The 23,071-nt window shown below is 40.9% G+C and overlaps 1 protein-coding gene across 2 annotated transcripts in view; it reads left to right on the top strand.

Moving 5' to 3' along the window:
- Positions 1-23,071, top strand: part of LOC111218065 (cadherin-8-like) — a 101,762-nt gene that overhangs the window by 30,186 nt on the left and 48,505 nt on the right. For both annotated transcript variants that reach the window (XM_022740161.1, XM_022740169.1), the window contains one exon: positions 8,387-8,681. In XM_022740161.1, the coding sequence (XP_022595882.1) occupies positions 8,387-8,681 (295 nt within the window). The remainder of the gene's footprint in view (positions 1-8,386; positions 8,682-23,071) is intronic.

Here is a 23,071-nt window from a genome sequence, read left to right as displayed (position 1 = left end):
ACATCTCCTCTCTCAGGCTTCTCTCTGGAGCTCTAGTAACAACAGGTCAGTGAGCCAATCAGAAGAGAGGATCTGAGCCTCTCTTCTGATTGGCTGACTGTTTTATTAGTGATGTAATTAAAATAGAGCAGATTTCATGTAAACACACAGAAACCAAATCCTGCAAGGCTGGATGGTAGGTGCAGGTGGGCGGGGCCTCGGGCATGGCTGAGAGCGCTAACGGCTTTGTTGTGACATCACAAAGTTAGAAAGTCCTAACGGCCTGATTTAAGGCTCAGTTTCTGAATTCAGGCTGTGTGCATTTCTCTGTGGACTGAGCGCTTTGATACTTTCACAATATAGAACCTAGACCTGCTTTATAACCAAGAAAATGGAAATCTCACTTTTTACAATATGGGACGTTTAAGTATTTATTTTCACCTTTAAATTTATATGATGAAAAATTGAGGCCACAATATTTCTGAATGAAACTTTTCTAATGTTCACAATATGGATTCCTACAATAAAAAGTCTGTTGTGGTTCACACCAGAAGGGAACTTTTCTGTCTAATTTGATAAAACACTACGTGCCATGAGACAGACTGGAGGGAAAATGTTCCCAAGAATAGCTAAGTGTATCATATATCATGCATCGCACCATCTGTTCCGTACATTCAAAATGTTATTGCAATATTTAGAATTACAGATTATTCATGTAGGTGTAATTAACAGAGTCGAAATCCAACAAATGGGAGGAAACTACTATTCATTTCCAGACATGTTTGAGCAGAATCTGTCTAGAGTAACTATTTAGGCTACAGTTGCCTGAGGGTGTACAGATGGAAAAAAGAAAAAAAATGGTAGCTCTAATTTTACCAGTTTGGGTAATACATTAGCCCTTGTTGGTCCTCGACGCCCTCTTCAATGAATTCTTTGGATTTGTTCTGAGAGACTGGGTCACATTGACCAGATGAGGAGGAGAAGTGGGCCATAAAAACTGACTGAACTGAATAGAAAAAGGTCAACATCTGGCTGTTACAAAAGGTACTATGTAAACTAGTCCACGCAGCATATGGCCTTGGGGTCCCCATACATTTTACATAACAACATGCAGTCTGCTGCATATTTAATGGTTAACATGACATTTCCCCCACCACTATGACTGCCTGGTCTGGTCATGCAACCTCGGTTAAACAAGCCTGTCATCTTCGCCACATCAGGATCGCACTAAACATGACATTTGGAGTCAACATAGTGATGCATTATACAGAATGTTTTCATGCTGCTCTGTGTCTTTGCCAGTTTATATCATTTGCTACACTAAATGTCATCAAGTGTTTTATACTGTATTATTATAAATAACAGTGGTGGAAAGGAGCTACGTGCTCAAGTACTGTACATAAGTGCAACTTGGAGGCACTTGTACTCCACTACAGTTCAGAGCAAGGGTGTAGGTTTGGTCTCAACATTGGTGGGGAGACCACCAACAACAACTTTTTATGCGGTTTTACATATTTACATTTAAATAAAAACCAGACACAGTAACAGATCAAAGACTAAAAGTAAACTTTAGGAAAAGTAGTTGTTAATGGAAAAGAGAAAAATCAAACAATATGTTTGCTTCCAACATCAACATGTTTATATTCAGTAGTCCTACCAGTGCTGCAGTTCCCCTTTTCGCCTTGATTTTAATTTAAAACTGGCTCCACCTTGACAAGCTACAACAGTAAAATGCTGCTATCCCATTATATTAGCAAGCTAGCTGGTTTTCATTTGAAATCAATTTCGCTACTGGCTAGTTAGTTCACTACGTAATACTGACACTCTGGACGGTGTAAAAGTTCCTGATGTCTCTTTTTTGGTGGCATGACACCTACAAAGTACAAACATTTTGGCATGGACAAAATTAAGTTATGTGTGCAGTTCAGGAAATAGAGGAAAGAGAGTAATCTCAAATACATTGTTTGCCCATGCTTGAGGTCTGGACTAACACATAACTTACTGAATACTGATTCGCTCTCGCCTCCCCCGTGTCTGGCAGGAAGTGCGATATTTGTACATTACGTGAGCCTCTATATAGTCCCCGCCCAGTCAGTCAATCAAATGCTAGTATGCCTAAATCAAGTGTCTTGGAGACATAGTCTCTGGGAGGGCACATTGGAAATAGCTAATGACCCTGAAACAGTGCAAACAAGTTTTCTCAAATATTGCTTGGGACAATATGTCGCTACCGTCCACATGCAAACCTATGCCCTTGGTTCAGAGGGAAACATGTACTCTTTACTCCACACTGCGTTTAAGATTAACAAGCTGCAACTCCATCAGCTACAACAGTACAATGCTGGTTACACACTGTTGCATCAGTATTAACGATCTAATAATGTCATATATAATAACATGTCAGTCACAGTGGCCCTTTTTCTGCAGCACACTTTCTTAAGTAGCATTTTGAATGCAGCGCTTGTAACGGTGTATTTTTACACTGTAGTACTGATACTTTGACTCAAGTACAGAATCTTAGTAGTACTTTTTTGTATTACATACAGTATCTATATGTATATCTCTGTTTTCTCTGATTAGATTTAGACAAAGAAGTAATCTCTGACCCAGACTAAATGTGCTGTGTGCAGCAGACAGCTACTGTCTGTTCTAGCAGACAGGAGCTGACAAGCTACATCACAGTGACAACCTCTCCTCCCTCTTTGCTTCAGTATCCCTCTCCTTCTCCAGTCCTACTGGTGCACATAGGAGGAGCAAGGAGGAGCAAATATCCTATCTAACCATTGGCCCTGACAAGCAGCAAAATCATTAGTTCTCTCTGTAGGGCTACGCTTAAGCATGCGTAGCCCGGGCCTGATTGGGGACTCTGAACACTCTTCCTCATTAGGACACAGTGATTGTTCAAGTGATTGCCATAAAAGCTCATCTTGAGCAGGCACTGACGTATTTCCTCCTGCGCTGACAGGGTAAGAAGTCCCATGCAGCCCCTGATTGGAAGTTGTGGTTGGTAAATGGAGGTGTGCATGTGTGTGTGTGTGTGTGTGTGTGTAGGGGCATGCACAGCAGTAGTGGCACAAAGCGGAGAGCACTGCAAAGTACTGCTATGGGATAATTTTTTTCAGTCAGCCAAGGCTTTCTTCATCATCCTGAACTGCAGCTTCGAAATATATGGATGTCTTTCTTTTCAACAGCCAGAGTGCAGCGACTAAAGCGAGAGTCGGAATAACTTACCCAACCCGTATACACACACTGCATTCACTGATGGCATTATGGCTTCTTTATGATAGATTCTGTTTACATTCATACAATAATGCAATCAGTGTTTACACTGTTGACAAGTACAATGGAACCACACATTACGACTGTATATATTCCATTTTTATTCAAGGTTTCACTATAGTACCACTATTACTAGTCAAATTCAAAATAAACACAGTTTGGGCAATGATCCGTGTGTCCAAAACAACCTTCGCTCTGTGCTCAGAATACTGTATCAGTGCTTTGTGCCTCCACTCTGCACTGTAGCACAAAATCATCATGACTACAGTATACCAGTATCCACTATCTGCCCATTACCTGATTGTTGGTGATGTTTTAGTTGCCCAGGCAACTTAGTTAATGCCAGGGACCTGTGACAGACCCTTCAGTTGTTGCACTCTTAGATGACCATTTGTACACTCCACAATGGCTGTTTACCAGGACGTTTAGAGGAGACATCAGTGTTGCAGCTGGAAACAGGCAGGTCACCTCAACTTTCAGGGAATGCAGAGTTAAAGTGGCAGTTTCTAAAAAAGTGAGGATTGAATGCATAACTTTTCTTCTTGAAAAGAAAGCACACCTTGTGCCATTTTTTCTTTAAAGTGGAGCATTTATTCATCTACCTATAATTTTTATTAACCTGTCAGCCAGACTTCATCATGGCCCTGACAGCTATATAATTTGGTTACCTAATAAAAAGTTAAATGTTACAACTGTCCAGAAGGAGAGCAATCAATGCCCTAAAGTAGAAAATACGTTCAGTAGAGAGCAGACTTCCACTAAGGCCAATGTCAAACAACTTACACCAGACTTCAGAGGAAAAAAATTCAAATTCAAAGTAAATGATCCGGATCTGCCCCAAAATATAATGGGTTCTTCCTGGGCCCATGTCCCATACCTTCACTGAGTTCAATGCAAATGGGTTCAGTACTTTTTGCGTAATCCTGCTGAGAGACAAACAAACAAAGCAACCAACAAACAGACACGGGTGAAAGCATAACCTCCTGGGTGGAGGTAAAAATTCAAGGCACGGTCAGAGAGCCCTTTGTGCAGTTTGTGTTTGTCACTGTCGGATTCAGTAAGCACCCCCCCCCCCCCCCCTTTATCCTCTCAGTTAAATGTTACAATTTCAAGATTGAGTCTAGTGATGCAGCGTCACTGATGGGGGCCTCATCAAACAACTGAAGGATGATTTAATCTTAAGGCTAATAAAAGGTGTGCTGGGTCTCTCAGAATTGATTGTCCATTTATTGTCCCATATGTCAGAACCCCTCTTTTAGGCTTGATGGATGTTTTTTTTTCGCATTGGTCAGATAAGAGCCAGTCTATGAGGATCTCTACATTAACAATCGTTTTGTATCTTTTGCTCAACTTGAATTGAAATTTGACCTCCCTATTTGTCACTTTGGTCGTTATCTGCAAATTAGAAATGTTGTCAGGCAGCCTTTACCTCCCTTTGATATGATGAACACAACTTCTGTGACCTTATGACTAGAATCCTTACCACAAAACATTTAATCTCACAATTTGTTGGTGTTTTTCTCGGGTAAACCTTCTCTCCACATTAAAGAGGCCTGGGTCGAGGATACTGATGGGGAGATTTTGGATGAGTTATAGGTGAAAAAGTTAGATAGGATAAAAAGCATGTTCTATCAATGCTAAGGTTAGGGTTCAGCTTATTCAGTTTAAAGTCATCCGTCGTCTGCACTTTTCCAAACCCAAGCTGAACAGGATTTTTCCCTCTGTCTCTGCTTCCTGTGATAAGTCTGAGTCAAGTGATGGGACCCTAGGTCATCCCTTTCTGGTCATGTCCCAGGCTCAGGAGTTTTTGGGATGACATTTTTCATTTGTACAGTGACATATACAGCAGACAGTTAATCCCTGACTGTCTCTTGATGATATTGGGTTACTCCAACTACTCTTTGACTCTTCCTCCTGAATTACAACAAGCCTTCAGGCTTGATATGGCCATAGCAAAAAGGGTTATCCTGAGAGAGCGGAAAGTTTCCCCTCCCTGCTTTAAGAAAATGGCTATACGGCATGTGTTCTGTCTATACCTTGAAGAAATTTGGGATACGCTGTCCAATGCCCACCCCAAGTTTCTTAAGATTTCATTGAACGTATTAGGAAGGAGAGGTGTCGAGCTGGGAGTTAATCAGGCTGTTCTATAATGTTCTGAGCTCTGATCCGTCAGCATTTCTTCTTTCTGGCCTGTGCCTTGGACCTTCCTCGTTGTCACCTGGTATTAGCTCCGTGGACTCTGTTTCTGACCTTTGCTTTTTTCATAAGCAGTCCCATCACTTTTCAAATGCACTTCAGTACGTACAACAGTAAGTTGTTGAGCAGTTGAGTCTTCAGGTTTCAAGCTGCTGCTGTCACGTTCAGTTGAATACAAAGCTAACCTATACCGGTGCAACACATAAGGTTAAAAGCTGTGCACTATTTATAACTGTGTTACTACAGACTATGATTGTTTCTGTGGCATTCACAGTCTTGTAATAGACTTTAAACGAGGAAATAACAAACTGTGAATTACGGCTGAGCTGACAACGGCACCCAGTCAGTGGAGCTCCACTGCTCAAAGCTACTGAGTTGGTCAGTGTTGATTCTGTCCAGTCAGTTTATTTTGCAAATGTATTTATAAAGATTAGTTCATACATGTATCGAACACCTCCAGTGTGGCCATCAGGAGTGGTGACATTACTAGTTTATAAATGGTTTTTTCATTATTATTATTATTATTAATAAAATATTGATATCTTTACATGTAATGGCTTTGATTACAGTGACTTTTATATCTTTATTTATTCTTTTAAAATGCTTTCATTGCCTTTTATATATTTGTTTTTAGTGTCTTTCAGCTGTTATTGGTTTTGTTTGTTCACTTTTATCATTTATGTGCATTTGTCTTCAATCATTTAACTGTTTATATTTATACCGTCTTATTATCAAGTCGTTCGACTGTAGAACTAGTATGAAAGATTCTATACAAACTAAGTTTGATTGATTGATTGATTGATTGATTGATTGACAGTGGGGAAACAGAGACCCTACCTGGTCATGGTGCAACTAAATCAATATGTACTATTGCCCATTTCATTTTAAGAAGTGTACTCTCATTCATTTGCCTTCATATGTTTGTGCAACTTAATCAACATAAATGTGCCTGAGTTTCACTCTTGACTTTGGAAACAGTAGGTGACCAAACATTCTCAACAACAAGGTCGACTTACTCGCTTGCTCTGGAGCTTGTGATTGAATTACAAAGTCCTCATCCATATATTTAGTTTGCTCACTTGCCATGGAATTATACGTTTTTCAAACATCCCATGATTAATGTAAAAGTTGAGCTTGTCAGTTCACTCCAGAATGAAGACATTCAGACATATTTTGACATATTTTAAGACCATTACATTCTAGGGGTGACCTCACTTATCCAGTATTAGTGCCAAGTCAAGTAGTGGAGTGTCAGTGCCAAGCACACCAGGATTAAATTGTTGCTGCCTCTTTAAAAATCAGTACTATATGATATACGGCACAAACCAAATCCAACATGCAAGCTAAAATAGTCAAGTTGCCACCCTGCGAGAGAAACGTGGACGCACACAGTCATATATGCTGAGCTGCAGGTGTACCGCTGCACACAAGTCTCACATAGGATAAAAAACTCAATGACAGACCATCATTAATTTCAGCTCATTTAAAGAGTTTCTCAGTGTGCAGGATGTTGTGAGGCATTTGTGTTAATGAGCTACATCATTCATGTGAAATGATGGCACAATTAGGAAAACAAAAGTGCAAGGTGTGACAATTTAAGTGAATGTGCTTTGTCAGTGTCTGCAAACAACACCTCAGAGACGGTATATGCATAAAAGCCGGCTTATAAAGACATTGCGGGGGGTTTTAGAGGTCAGGATTTTCACCGACAGATTTTTACCTTGCTATTCTGCACCCTAACCGTGTTCCCACAGGAGTCTCTGTTGAAACACTGTGGCAGGAAATGAAATTAAAGCTGCTGAATACAGATGTTTTGATGAGTTGCCCGTGTGCTCGACTGTGTCTGTGTGTGTGTGTGTGTGTTTTTTTGAGAGGAATGCACATTAACAAAAATACAAACTGAAAAGCGGAGGGCTGCCAGCCGTGTCACAGCGACGCCGAACATTGTCGGAGTTGCATAAACGTTCTCCTCTGTGTTTCTCTCCTCCCCTTCTGAAAGTGACTCACCTTGGGGATCAAGAGGCTTATATGAAAGGTGACTTACAGTATGAAGAAGCACTGTCTCTGTTTATGTAAAGAAAGCAAAGTTCTCTGCTTCCCTCATGTCGAAGCTTCTAGTGTTTCTCTTTTCCTCTGACCTCTTTCTTTCCGCACCGTTGTATCTGCTGGTCATCCAATTTACCTTTTTAACTCGAAACAGCAGAAGGTTTCGCCCGCTCTTCTGTCCACAGATGTTTCAACGGCCTTATGTAGCATTGTCAGACTCATTAGTTATACTCAGCCCATGTGGTGGTTGGGAGCCAACCACTCAGCCTAGCACGTAATGCAGCTTTAGTGAACTAATGAAACTGTAATTACAAAAATAATGAGGAACATGCTGTATCGTCCAGTAACTTTGGGGCTAGTTATTTGTGAGCATGAATCATCGTGTGCAGAGTTTCCTCTTTAATTTTTTATGAATTCTGATACTTTTCTACTCTTGCAGTGTTGTGGAATGCACAGGCAGAGCACTTCCCAGCTTCTTCTGTGAATTTCAGACTGTAGGGAGCAATATCCCACCACAATGTGTGTTTCTATGATGTATTTGCGATGTATAACGAGGAACAGTGTAGGCTAAGGTCCATTTCCTGTGCTACTTATGAAGTTATTGTCCCCAGCGGGCCTCATTTAGCAAAGTGTAGGCTACGGTGAGCCACGTTTAGTATCCCTGATACACTCAGTTGCCGCAAAGCGCGGCAGCAAAAGAACAACACATTATAGTCACACCGCACACAGATTTGCATTTACATAGGGAGAACTTGTAGAATGTGCTGAGCCTATCAACTTGAACTCATTAAAGCCCCTCGTCTTTCTTTACACAGTGGAATCAAACTGTGGACTCTGCTGAAACTTTTAAATTTATGATTTTTTTTTCTTTGCCTTTTGATTGCAGCTACACACAGACTTGGATGTGGGCAGCAAGAACATCAAGTATGTCCTAGCGGGTGAGGGGGCAGGCACCATCTTTGCCATCAACGAGTTAACAGGTGACATCCACGCCATGAAGAGGCTGGACCGCGAGGAGAAGGCCGAGTACACACTAACAGCCCAGGTCATTAATGCCGATACGGACGAGCCCTTGGAGCCACCATCCGAGTTCATCATCAAAGTCCAGGACATAAATGACAATCCGCCGCAGTTCATTGAAGGCCCGTACCGAGCCTCTGTTCCAGAAATGTCTGCTGTTGGTAAGTCACAATGGACAAGACTTTATTTCTGGTCTGTGCTGCACGCAGCCGCCTAATCAGTGTGTGAGATTTCTAAGACGGCTGATGTCTAATGGGCTATTGCATAAAAAATAATGAGTGAATAACAGCAAGAGGAAATGAGTATGCCTATTTACAAGCCTGCCCGCCAAAAGTATCTCAGCATATGAAAATACAAGAATGATAAATCAAATCAAATCGCTAGAACTTCACCCGTAGCTCAGTGCTGCGACTGAACAACTGGCTTCAGTGTCAACACACACCAAACAAGGCGGCCTAATGCTAATGTTACATCCTCTACAAACAGCCCACTCACAAAGAAGTCCAACTAACAATATGCAAAACATGTTCCAAGCAGCCTTATGTTGTAAATTTAAAATAGTCACAACACAAGGAAAGCAGGAGATGCCAAACTATAAAATTCTTTCACACACACAAGAAGTCAAAGACAAGTTGTGCAGAAGGTGAAAAAGCGCCATTAGTGCATTTCTGACATACTTTAGTTACAGCAGCATGTGTGCTGTGGATACTTCACTTGCTGTTCTGGCAAGGATTTAAAAAATGCTATATTTCACTCAGTGTAGGTCAAGGGCCATGCTATGTTATGGTGTGGACCATTTGGGGATATGTGGAATCTTTAATGCTTTCTTTAACATTTTTATGTGTGCAGTCAGTTAAGTGATAGAAGCTGGTGATCACTACGATCAAATATTTATGGAAAGATTAGAAGGCTGAGACTGAAATATTTCATAAATGACTGGACTACTGCAGCTGTAGGAACTACTGTGCACTACCCTATTATGTAGAATTGGGCATTTAACTCTTTTTTTTCCTTACAGCTTAACAAACCTCACCAGAGAAAAATCTGCACATAGATAGTTTTTAATTCTAGATTCAAGCGTTTCGCTGTAATTATAGACAAAGCAGAAGAAGCCAAACAAAAGCACATAAAAGGGTTTTTTTGCATTTACACTCACAAATTGTTAGCACCACACTGTCACTTAGTTTGACAGCGCTGACTGATGCTAATTGCCACAAGCTACCGTTCTACAAGCCCCCACAAAACTGGTACACAAACCACTGCAAACACTTTCCATTTGACTGTATGCTAATGTATTCATATATTCACATTCTCATTGCAGCCATGCATTTAAATGACCGCTGCGTGATGATCACATCATTCAAATGTATAGCTCATCTAGGACGGGCAGAAAGGCCAGCATGTGGATCAGTACACTGTGTGTGTGTTTTTGATTTTTTTTTTTTTTTTTCGTCAGGGGAGCCTTTGCCACTGACCCCAGAGCAGCAGGAGTCTTGTAGGAAATGTAGCAGGAAGGAGATCAGAGTGTGTCTTTATGCCGTTTTGACATTGGTGGGGTTCAGCAGGGGTGCCGAGGTCTGTTGTTGGGCGGTATGCGCTTGTTATTGTGTTTTTCTCATCGAGCTTCCTCTTGTTACCTGTCATGAAGCTGACATAACATGCCAGGGCAGATGGTGTTAGGTATGTAATGGAATCTGTTTCGTAAATCCCATCTGTAGGTTGCAGCCTCTCACTCGTTTCTTTGAGGTTACAGTGATTTCAGAGCTTTGAATCCTCATGATCATTGCGGCTGATTCTTATTAGCTGCTGCTGCTGCTGCTGCTGCTGCTGTTGCGGCTGCTGCTGCTGCCGTGGCTGCTGCTGTTGCGGCTGCTGCTGTTGCGGCTGCGGTGGAAACAAAAAGGAACAAAACACAATGCAAAAGTATCCATGTAAACACAGAATAACAGTGAACTCTCGCTGTCTGAACTCTGTTACTTGATCCCTGCTGCTCATTGTTTTGGATCTCAGTTGAAATGTACTGTAGCTCTCCAAGGGGTTTTGTCAGTGCAGTGCGGGGACAGCCAATAGTGATGGGGGTAGAGAGGAAAGTGGTAGTTGACAGCACTCTGTGATTTGCCAGTGGGAATAATGCATAAGAAATAAGCGTCTCTTTGTTGACTGTTGTTCCCTTTTGTCACTACTGATTAATTAAACATTCACGAAAGCTCAGTTGTTTGCTTGAAAGGCTTTTCTTTCAGCAACTAGTTTTCCTCTTGTTAAGTTTTCATGTGCTGCAGCATTACAGGGAACAATCGGAGGCTCTGGACAAACCAACACTAAGTCATTCATCTCTCTCGCCTCATATTCATAAATCACCGGTTTCTCCACCGTGATGTTTCATCTTTATCGCACTGAAATGAGAATTTGTGCAGGACTCAGTGGATTACTGGAAGTGTGCTGAGCAGTGGGTAACTAATAAAGTCCACGGGAAAGGGAGCCTAAAATAAGTTGGGTTGCACACGACCAAATCTCAAGGAGAAAACGGGAAGCATTAAAATGTAATTATGACACGTGCTAAGAGATGCCGCATTATGTATGGCGTTGAGTTCAGACAGTGCTGAGTGTGCTCATGTATGAATCCACCTGCATCAAATAATCAAAAGAATCTAATCCACTGACGATGTTATCCACTGGCTTGTCAGCTCAGCTCCAGACTTCATCAATGTCTTACCGGCTCCTCCGCTTAACAAGAGTGTATCCGTGCGGTATCAGCGAGACCACGGACAAATATCAACACCCACCTTTTATCTATCAGGCACTATACGGCAAGATAGAAAACCCCTCCTCATTGAATGTCACCATCCCCCATAGGAAGCGGTCTCCACAGCCGGATGAGATATGTGACATGGGCCGCTGAGGTCACCATGTTTCCTGTGTGCGGAGGAGCATAGAGGTTAATGGGAAATGAAGGAGAAAGACCTTTTGTTCTTCCTTTAAAAGGGCCGGTCGGATAAGACTTGTGGCTTTCTGTGACTTTTCTCTGACTTTCATTTTCCTGAATGGCTGAGAATGGAGGTGACTACCATTTTAATTGTTTAGTGGACTGTCTCTGAAAGTACAGTGCAACAATGAGAGGAAGTGGAGAGGAGAGGTGGTGGCTGTGCAGGAGGAGAGGACAGTCAGAATAGAGTTTGATCTCACCAGTGATCCATTATTATTACAAGTCTGTCTTTGGTTGAATTAGTGTTGCTATGCGGTGCTGTCGTCGGGAGAAAAAAAACATACATGTATGCATGTATGTATATATAAAGTAGTTAGTTAACGAGCTCAGCTAACGAGCCGGGTATTGTGAGCGCAGACACCGATGCCTGCTAAATTAGTGCTAACATTTAAATTAAATAATGTAATATCGCTCACCTCAATATACAGGAGCACAGACTTCCTCATGCTCTGTTCGTCACATAACCACACAGTTATTATTTGCATGAAAATATCAGTCAGTCAAAGTGTCCACACCCTCAATTATGCATAACTTTAAACATTAACAAAATTAAAATTTGCGAGTCGTATAAAAATTCACCCTCTGCACAGTTGTCATTCACAAAACACGTTTATGTCTGGTGTAAAGTTGAACATTTTAAGCGGGAATTGACTCACTGTTGGAGCCAGCCTCAAGTGGCCATTCGAGGAACTGCAGTTTTTGGCACTTCTATGTTGGTTCCATGGTTTTTTTTTGTTTTTGTTTTTTTGCCGCTTGGAAAAAACGTATCTCCAAAATGTCAACTTTTGAATAACTGAGGATAAGAGATGTGTTTTGAGGCTGCATTCATTGTTAAATTGCAATTTTTATGGTGCAGCAAAATAAGGTAACATAACATTAAGATTATGAAGTTATTATGGTGAATGTGTCAGAAACCAGTGTCATATTTACACATTCAGCAGACACACAGCAACATTAGCATTCGTTTGGAGTCACGTTTCAAGCCAGGTGACAAATGTAGGTCAGATTTTCACTCTTTTTTATGATCTGTTTTAGTTTCTGTGCACCATTACCTGACAAACAAACAAACAAACAAGCAAACAAACAAACCAAAAAAAAAAAAAAAGAGAAAAACTTCATGCTGGAGTTGTATGTCTGCCAATTTGTAAAAAAAAAAGCTGGAAATGAGGAAATGAGGTTGTGGGTTTGAAACTCAAGGCTTGGTTAAAAAAACCAAGACAGAGACTTAACAGAAGGTAAGTGCAGTGACTGGAGAGCTCAGAGACACTGCAACTAAATAAATTCTGGCTTTGTAGCTGCCCAGGCTGCAGTCACTGCACTGTGGTTTGGTAATCTGTTTGCTGTAGGACTTGTCAACGTGCTTACTGCACTCTCTGCCACAGAGAAACTGCTAACTAGCTAATTGAATGGGGCTATATCAAGTGAAATTGTTTGGTTATTCAGTTTGTTATTCTGCAAAATTTAATTGACTAATTCCATTACACATGTAAAAGCCCAACAAGGGACAGGAGTCGAGAATTAGCGATACCTATAAACTCTTTGTGCAACACATTAGTTTCATTCACCGTTTTGCAACTATGTGAAATTGCATTGTCCTTATCAAATAAATAAATAAAATAAATAAACTAAAAAAAAGAAATAATGCAACGGAAAAATCAATTCATGAAGAAAACAACAGCTAAAGTATGTGATATGATGTGGTTAGCCTATCATTGAATTATATACTTGGATAAATTGAAATACATTTTTTTAAATTAATTTCAAAATTTTTGACTCAGACAGAGAAACTTCTGAAGCCAAAAACAGAAATACTTGATTCCTACGAGCTGCAGACTATAAATAATAATCAAAGTGAAGTTAATTCTCTTAAACAAACTAGTTCAAAGAGAGTCAAGTCAAGTCAGCACACTTTTCATATAAGTCTAGGTTCTACTCTTAACAATATTATTTACAGAGGCCCAAAACTATGCCATAAGCAAACTCTTGATGACAGTAGCAAGGAAAAACTCCCTTTTAACAGGTAGAAACCTTGAACAGAATCGGGGTCCATGCGGGTGACAGTCTGCCTCGACCAGTTGGGTTGGGAGAAAGAGAGAGAGATGGGTGGGGGGGTGGGGGGACATAGCTCAGTGTGGGTACACATTGAGATGGATAATAATAATAATAACAGGACAGAGGGGAGAGACAAAAAAGCACAAACTACAGGAGAGAAGAGATGGCGAGTTAGTAAGATGAATTAATGGGATATGAATGTGTACAGATGGAGAGAGGAGCTCAGTGCATCATGGGAAGCCCCCCGGCAGTGTAGGCTTATAGCATCATAGCTAGGGGATGGTTCAAGGCAAGCCGAAACCGGCCCTTGCTATAAGCATTATCAGAGAGTTTTAAGGCTGCCTCCCGGACCCAAACAGGGAGATAGTTCCACAGCGGAGGAGCCAGACAGCTGAGGACCCTGACCCCCACTCTGGGGTAACAGGGAACTAGGAGCTCTTTAGGATAGTGCCTGACCAGTAAAGGCTTTTTGTAGGTGAGGAGGAGGATTTTAAATTCTATTCAGCCAGTGCAGAGAAGCTAATATGGGAGAGATTTGATCTCTTAGTTCTTTTCAGTACAAGTACAGCAGCACTCTGGATCAGCTGGAGCGTCTTTAGAGACTTGTTGGGTTCAGCCTGATAATAAGGAATTGCAATAGTCCAGCCTAGAACTAGTCTTGTAAGAACTAGACGTACTTCTACGAGTCTAGTTCTTACTAGACTCATAGAAGTATGTTTTATTTTTGCTGAGAGAACATATGTTGTTGGTAGATTTACTCCAGTTCCTCTGAGCTTTCTGTGAAGATCCAAAGGCAGGAGGAGTACAGCATCTGCAGTTTTTAGGCTTTGCTGTGGTTTCTATGACAATGTTTTTTTTTTGTTGTTTTTTTTTTTGTTTTGTTTTGTTTTTTTGTTTTTTTTGGGGGGGTGGTAGGATAATCAGCCTAAAAAGACATAAAATAATACTTTATATATATATATAAATAATTCCGACCTTTCTATCGGTTTTACAGTTTGCTGTCCTGTCTGAAAACCTTACGACCTTATTTCAGTCACTGCACTGACTTTGTTGGACAGTATGGATGACAATAAAACTGATGAATATGTAAGCCACTTTTCAATAACACAGGGATTATTCGATCCTGCGATATTAGCTATACACAGAGCATTTTACGAGCATGTTTGTTCCGTTGTGTACAAGTAGCGGAGTTTATTATTTAGAGCATTTTTTTTAATGCAATGTATGTGTCCTCCATGTTTGAAATCTCCTTACTTGCTTGTATTTTTTATTTTATTAATTTTTTTGCTGAGTTAGTCTCAGTCTTCGTTCACTGTAGTAAAATTGCTATCTCCTACAAATTACATTTATAGTGTGTACTATTTGTTTTCCTATTTATGATCTAATGAGCAACATAATTGTATTGGTATTGTCAGATGAATGAGGTGCTACACATACTATGCTACACGCAAAAGCCAGAGGGCAGGGGATGTAGCAAGTGCAGGACTTTAACACCACAGATCATGGTTTGCATCTTTTGTCCTGTCTGTGGTTACATTGAGAAACAAAAGCACTTTGGTTGAGGTTAGGGAAAGACTGTGATTTTTGCTAAATGCTAATGAACTACTGTGTCTGGAGCTGGAAGTCACAGCAGTATTATTTCTGTATTAACAGTCTTTCCCTAACCTTATCCAAGCAAGTGCCTGAAAATAACCATAAACCGTTTAATAATGCTTTGGTTGTTTCAGCTGAAAAGGCTCATAGTTTGGTGGAAAAACAAATTAAATATGCGGTCCATGAAGATTTTACCGATTTTCAGTATCAGCAATTCATGCCTTGCTAAATGTTGTTAATTAACAATATCTCCTCTTTATGTTAATAATAGATGTGCTGTTGCAAATTACTAGTATATAAATATAATCTCTCTTGCTTCATCACTATGAGCAGCCCTTTCCGCATTCAATGTGCTCGTCTGATCTATTGTAAATATAAAAATATTAATTAGCGCAGCTTTAATCATACGTAGTATTTTTTAGATTATCTAATTGATTTTTTTTATGTGTTTTACAAATCCAGAGGTTGTGTAATTTCTCCTCATTTTAATCTTCAGGCACGTAATGTGATCTGTCTTTTAATTGAGGGATGAAAATTCAAATCATTATCAATCCATTTAATAAAATGAATATTTGATATACTCTACCTCTCCACGTCTCTCCTATGTTCTCAGTTTCATAAGTATATTCATTAGATAATTATGTTTCACTGTCACTTCAATTAAAAGTAAGTTTGTTACTTATTTGTGCAAGCCCCCGCCATGGTTAGAATTAAAATTCATTTCCATGGTTTGCACAGATCTCACAGGATTAGTCGATCCTGTTTTCCTGTTAATGGGGGTCTTCGACTTTAAGGCCAGTACAAGCTGACAAATCCTACCCCCCCACCCCCACCCCCCCCATGTCTGTCGACCATATGCTGGAATTATGAGGCTCTGCTACCCTTCTGCAGCTAACAAGGGGGTTGCGATGTAGTTGAAAATTACAAAGTCCTGAAGTGACGCTTCAGGTAATTAGGAGGAGGTGACTAGACCCTCCTCCCTGCACTAAGCAGGGGGTGCAAATGACAATAATTGCTACACAGGCGAAACAAACTTGCTGAACGTTGTTTTGCCAGGATTGGAGCTCGTGTGAGAGATGCCCCAGGAGTGTTGGGCTGTGAGTGTGCTTCATTATCAGGGCGATTAATAAACGGGCACGTAGACAGATGGCCCGTCTCCTGTTCGCATGGGCCGTGCTCTCACAAACCTCCACCAAAATGAATACCTATACGGCGGCACGGATCCTCGCCAAAAAGTGTCAAGATCCGCTAAATTGGAACGCAGACATAAAATTGAAGTGACATTAATAGATTACCTGGAGTTGATTTGCATTTTCAGAGTTATTATGGGTGTGGGTAACAGGACTAACAGGCACAGCCGTCTATGTAGGGCCTTAATGATGTTTCTGATTACGCTCTCATCACCACCGGCAGCTGGGAAAATATGTAAAGGCTTGTCATCACAGATTTGGGCGATAAATGAGCAGACTTGATCAAGGGGAGACATATGAAAATGAGCAAGATGCAGACCTTTATCAGAGCTGATCGTCTCATGCTTCCAACATTGCAACCGTAGAAAACTCACTGTGATCATGCTTGATTTGATACCCACACAGTTTTATATGTGATACACTCATACATAATCCTGCACAAAGGACAACTATTAAATACTATTTGTTTCATCTATCTATCTATCTATCTATCTATCTATCTATCTGACTGGTATTACTCTTCACTTACTTTTCTACACATTGCCATCTTTCAGATCAATGAATGGAAAGCTGAGCTATTTTGAGAGCATTTCATGCTCCACTTGGGCCAGATGTTCTATAAAAATCTCCTTCCTAGATATACCTAAAAAATATTATTGTACTTTGCTGATCTTGCAGTAAATCTTGAGCGTATCTTGGCCTTGGAAAATCTGAGTCTGAATGTATTAAATGCAGTTTAATTTGTATAAACCCTTGCAGTATTTCAGGGTCACAGCAACCCACATAAAGTAAAGGAAGCACATTTATAGTGCATCTTTTATCTGGCATTTCTCTGTTGAGCTTTGAGCAGAGAGCTAAGAGCGAGAGTGTCTGGTGTTTGTGTCTCTCTCTTCTCTGATCCTAGACTCTGGTCTGCAGCTTGGCAGATGGACTGAGTGGCAGGGGGCCCTTGGCCCTTTAACATAGTGGGCAGCTGGGCCAGAGCTGGGCCAGTGCTGGGCTGGGGCACATCTGACGAGCAGTATCCTGGGCTGGGCAGGGACGCGGCAAACCGGCGCTGTGGTGATGGTGGTGGGCGGCTCACAGGCTGAGCTGGGGTGAGAGGAGGTCAGAGCAGTGAACCTGGCCAAGGCTCTGACTCTCTCAGGCCTGTCTAACTGCCAGGCAGCGTGCATGCCAGCCTGCCCTTTTCTGTGGCCATGCTAAATGGGGATAGGACAGGCCTCCGAGGCAGAAAGGATTTAACTGACATGCAGGAGTTTCTCTGTAAATAACCTGCTACTCCTATCTATCTCACCTCATTTGGCAACAGCATCTGCACTTGTGTATCTGTGTGTGCGTGTGCGTTGGTGTGTATGTGGGTGTATTTGTAGGCTGGCTTTTATTCACCTCTCTTTGTGTCTGTGATACTTGTCACCTGTCAATAACCTAGTGACTCCCTTTTCTTTTCCTTTGTGTATATCCATTCTTCTTCACCGCTCTTGCCTGTAGGTGCATCAGCAGCTGATAGAGAGTCATTGCTAATGCAGCATCTCTTTGTTTCTCATTTTGCCATTATGTAGGGAAGAAGGGAAAGTCATGTATTTCCCTAAAACATATGTTGTTCGGGGGGGGGGGGGGGGTAGCAACATACACACAAGTCTCAGCTGTTCAGTACCACATACAAATGTGTATTAGTAATTCATCAAGTGTTATTTATTATACAATGCACCCCTGCATTATGTATGGAGCATCATCAGTCATTTGTCCAGATACAGTAATACAAGCCCTTTAGAGCCTCCTGGGGCATTAGTTCTTTTTTAAAGGATGCAGGCAGATACACACACACACACACACACACACACACACACACACAGAGACAACACATGCACAAATTCATATAAGCCCACTACTAAAAAAACAAACCTTCTCTGTGTTAGCATAAAGCCACCGTGCGGTTGTAAAGATGCTGTTGTTCAGGTGTAATTTGTCCCCGCTCCCTTGTATAGCCCGCAGAGACGCACTCTCTTTGTAACTCACTCTCTCACCCCCCCCTCCCCTCTCTTTCTCTGTATGTCCTCCCTCCCTCGCTCTCGCTCTCTTTTTGCTCACCATCGCTCTCTTTTGCTAAGCTAATGCTCTCTCTCACTCTTCCCTTGAGGGAGAACAAAAAGTAGCTGGCTTCTAGGTAATGAAGCCCTTCAATGTGATCTGCATAAGATTGCCTCCCTCGCTGGCCTGGCTGCCTTGCCCCGATGAATAGCAAAAGACTCTCAATGAGACTAAGGACAAAAAGCAGCCTTTTTCTGTAGCCATAGTGTCATTTCTCAAACAAAGTCGCCTTTGCTTTTCTCTTTTTTTTTTTTTTTTTTTTTTTTTTTTTTTTTGGCTGTGCCCATGAAGTATAAAGGAGGAAAAATGAAAAGGAAGAAGGTAAATAACAAACAAAGTTCATGAAAGCGAAGGTAAATGAGTGTGAGTGTATGTGTGCGTGTTACAGGGCATGTGTGCACGCTGTCGTGTGCCTGTTTTTTTTTTTTTTTTTTTGTGATGATGAGGGGGATGTGAATAGTTGAGGCTGTCAGAGATGCCACCCTCTGTTCTGCTGCGCTGAGTGGATGTGATTAAATTGATTTCATGTAACAGGGTCAACAGTGGTACAATGGGACGTGAAGGAAGCAAAGGTTGAAAATAAAATTCACTTGGCTAAATGCAATTTTTTCTTTAATGTTAATGGCTTCAGTCTTACAATTAACAAATGAAAAAACATTTCGTCAAAAAAAAAAAAAAACACATCGTCTCCCATATCCCAGGTTACTCGTTTAATTAAGTGTTTGTAATGAAGGTTTTTACAGCCTTGAAACGCATGTAAGCCCCATCTTGCGGTGTCACGCCGTCACACGCTGCTAATCACTGCATCAAGGACAGTTAATCAGTTTGAGAGTGAAAACAAGGACACCGCATCCTCACTTCAGCAGCACTGCAGGGGAGGAGAGGGACTGATCCTGTTTCAGTCTGTCGCCCGAAGACACTGCAGTGTCCTCTGACGGCCACTGGTGGGCAGATAGCTAACTGTGAATGAGTGAGTGAGTGAATGAGTGAATGAGTGATTGAGTGAGCGAACCAATATTTGACTACTTTACCTCCTGAAAACAAGTCAAACTGGAGAGAGTGTTGTGGTGGGACTGCCTCACAATGTTTCTGGATGTAGGACAAAGCATTATTTTAACTAAGGCTGAAACAGATTAATTGCTTTTCAAATAACAGAGCATTAATCAGCAGCTAATATGATATTGATTAATTGTTTTAGTCACTTTTCAATCAAAAATACCAAACACTCCCTACAGTTCCGGCTTCTCATTTGTAAGAATATGCTGCTTTTATTTTTACTTGGCTTGTCCAACCAACAGAAATACGATTTTAAGATGTCACCTTGTTCCTTCATGAACTGTAATGTGCATTTTTCACAGTTTCATGAGTTTTTATTGACCAAACAATTCAATTACGAATCAAAAAACGATTAATGGATTATTTGAGAGAATAAACAGCACATTGAACAATAATTAACATTATAAGTTGGAGCCCTAATTGTAACCATCACTGGATTAATACTGGGTCAGAATGGATGGTCAAGCCATTGTTATCTGTTGGCTTTGAATTTGAATCTGCACATTTCCGATGAGTCACTGATGGCACTATCAGAGACAGCTGGTGCACGATGAAAGAATAATTTCACACAGCTTATTATGATGACTAAATTTAAAAGGCCACTGCAGTGAGGTGGTGTTGCACTTCCATAAAGTTGGAGACTTGTAAGAGAGAAAAAGAAAATCGATGCAGGGTAGACTGAGATATCCCAATTTTTAGTCCCTAATTTGGTTCAGCTCCAAACGACAGATCCTGAATCTTAACATAAAGTCTTTTGTTACACCTGCGTTCCTGGTAAATGGCAATGTCCGTCGAACCTCACACTCACTATAATGCAGGCTTTCAGTTCAAAAACTGTGGCCTCCAACCGCATAAACAGAGAATTTTCTCAGGCTTCACAAAACTCCTATAGAGCCACAGAAGACATCATTTCCACTGGTTTGTAGCCCTCACCATGACTTGCAAATTTACTTTACCCTCTTTTGAATAAAGCTTCAGTGCAGACCTACTGGTAATGAAGGGCTGTTCAATTGTGCTTTTGATACCTTAGTTAATGATTTGAGTAGCCTTCGTTTTTCACCCCTAACGTGAGCCAGCTGTCAAAAAGGCACATCCTGTGTGTGCACTGACCACAGCCTGTAGTCAGCCTCTGTTCACTGCCCTTCTGATGCCGCAGTGTGAGAGTGCAGGCATCTGTAAGATGACACAAAGCAGAACAAACTGAAGGGCTGTTGCGACCCAGACATTGATGGCAGATTTTTTTTTATATTTATCTTTAATGGATCTGACATATTTTATGGAAGCATTTTAGTTTTGTAGTATAGATAAAGCTTTTTGCACTCAACAGCTAAAAATATCAGAAACACAGATGTGGTATAGTAGCACTGATGTACAGCAGGTGGCCTTGAGCCCATGACCCTGCGACCCACTGCACACAAGTACCAAACAGTATAGCACGGCCTTGAATATGTTATTGCTTCATACGATGTACAAGTCACCACAGATACACAGCCTTTCTGCCACAATGCTGTTTGTATCACACTTGAGCATGTGGATTATTTAGATGTTCAATACATGTGACATTTTTTTTCTTACAAAAACATTTCTGTGGCTGTGATCATTTCATACAAAAGTCAAAGTATTTATGTGATTGAGGACCTGAGTTAGTTCAAAAGGTGTGTACTTGACAGCAATAGGATCCATTCCACGGCGATCTCACCTGCGACTGAGACCTGTGACGTTTGCTGCAAACATAAGTGCAGATGTAGTAGCTGCTACACTCGAAGTTAAATTTGCATTTGTTCAAAATCGGGGCACCCCCTTCACTTAAAGTCAAACCAGATGAATCAGTCTTGTAATCATAAGTAGTAAACTCTTGATACAGGGGTCTCTGTCTCTGCTTTGAAGGACTGCACACGACCACGACTTGGTGATAAATGAGGATTTATTTGTAGCTAAATGTCTACAAGCAACTGAATAAATAAGGACTTAATACGGAACTCATGACAAAGATGTCAGAATCAAACAGATCAATAAAGTTGATCTTTAAATGACAATTGAACCAATCACTTAGTTTGGCAATAGTAAAATGAAGAATGTGGTGAAGTGTTTCCTCTGAACACTCGAGGTACAATCTACTTCTTTAGAACTACAGGCATCAACTCACAGACGGCAGACGCAAAGTTTTGGCGACTTTTGAAGCCTCACCTTGACACCAAACATCTTTCAGTGGGAACCAAAAACACAATGGTTGCTGAGCAACGAAGGTCAGATGACGGGGCTGCTCAGCTGATGAAGGATGAGGGTTTTGCAAGCAGACAGGTGTTGGTGTGCTTTCCAGGTCATTTATGGCACATAGGTCCATCGTTGTTGAAGTCAGATAGAACTCTGGTATGTTGACTTCCAAAAACCATCAAAGCAAGACTTACTAAAACACAAAAATAGGAAAAAAAACAAACAAACAAAAAAAAGTCAGCTCATTTAGTTTGGTATTGCTTTGGTATTTGTTATTAGAAAAGAGAAAAAATACCAGACGGGGTAAAAAATGACTGGAGAAGAGGCTTGGTGAACAGTTGCAAGAAAATTCTGATGGACAGAAAACAAATAGGAAGAAATTCGAAAAAAGATGGAAAGTGAAGAAAAGCCACTAAGTAAAAGTCAAGAGAAGAGTAAAAAAAAAATCAAGTTAACATGATTTACTGAATGGATTTCCACTTCAATCAACAAGTATATAACAAACACGACATATGTAAGCATATAAAAGCCAAAAAAAAGCCCCATTATATCTTTCATAGCTATCGTTATCATGCAGTACTTTAACCTCTTACGTCATGGGGTTTGTTTGGCTTCAGATTAAAATTTGAAGTTGCTCCATCTGTTTTCAATTTCACCACCTATAACGTGTGCTCTACTGACCGCCCAACATCCTCTGACAACAGCGGTACAGAGGCACCAGTCTGCTGCAGGGAAAGGGCACTGCAACGTGCCATCCTGGCAGGGAAGAGACGGCATTCAGCAACCCACACGAGCTGGCAGGTACAGACATCATCTATGCCCGTACCGACAAAATCATTTTTTTCTTTGGTACGGGCATATTTCCTCACTAAAAAAAAAAAAAAAAAAAAAAAAAAAAAAAAATCATCATTCTCCAACATCTGTCAAAAACAGTCTCTGAGAGTCTCCCTCATTGATCACATCTCTCACTACAAACAGTGGCAATCATGACCGCCTGTTGCACCCACACCCCTCACCTCGACACACAGTCAGACACGCATCCCCTAGCCTAAAGAGAGGAGTTATCTGTTGGAACATCGGTTATAGAATATAGCAGGCAAAAAATGACTGTCAGAAATGAAAAATGAACTACAACCATTATAAACACCCGGGCCCGAAAAGCATTCACCTCGTTTTCCGAAGCAGTCAGTCAGGACTCCAAACATTAGATAATCCCCAATCCGGTTGCTTTCCTCACGATCATCTTGTTTCTTCCTTTTTGCAATGCGTGCAATAAATGTTTTTAGCTAGATTTTCCTTCACACGGCCTGACTGCAAAAAAGTCATCACACATGTCAAGTGGCAAATTATAAAAAAAAAAAACATTGTAGCC

The sequence above is a fragment of the Seriola dumerili genome, unplaced genomic scaffold (genome assembly GCF_002260705.1).
Source record: "Seriola dumerili isolate Sdu_G_001 unplaced genomic scaffold, Sdu_1.0 BDQW01000003.1, whole genome shotgun sequence".
Lineage (NCBI taxonomy): Eukaryota > Metazoa > Chordata > Actinopteri > Carangiformes > Carangidae > Seriola > Seriola dumerili.
This window is presented reverse-complemented; position numbering and strand designations above follow the sequence as displayed.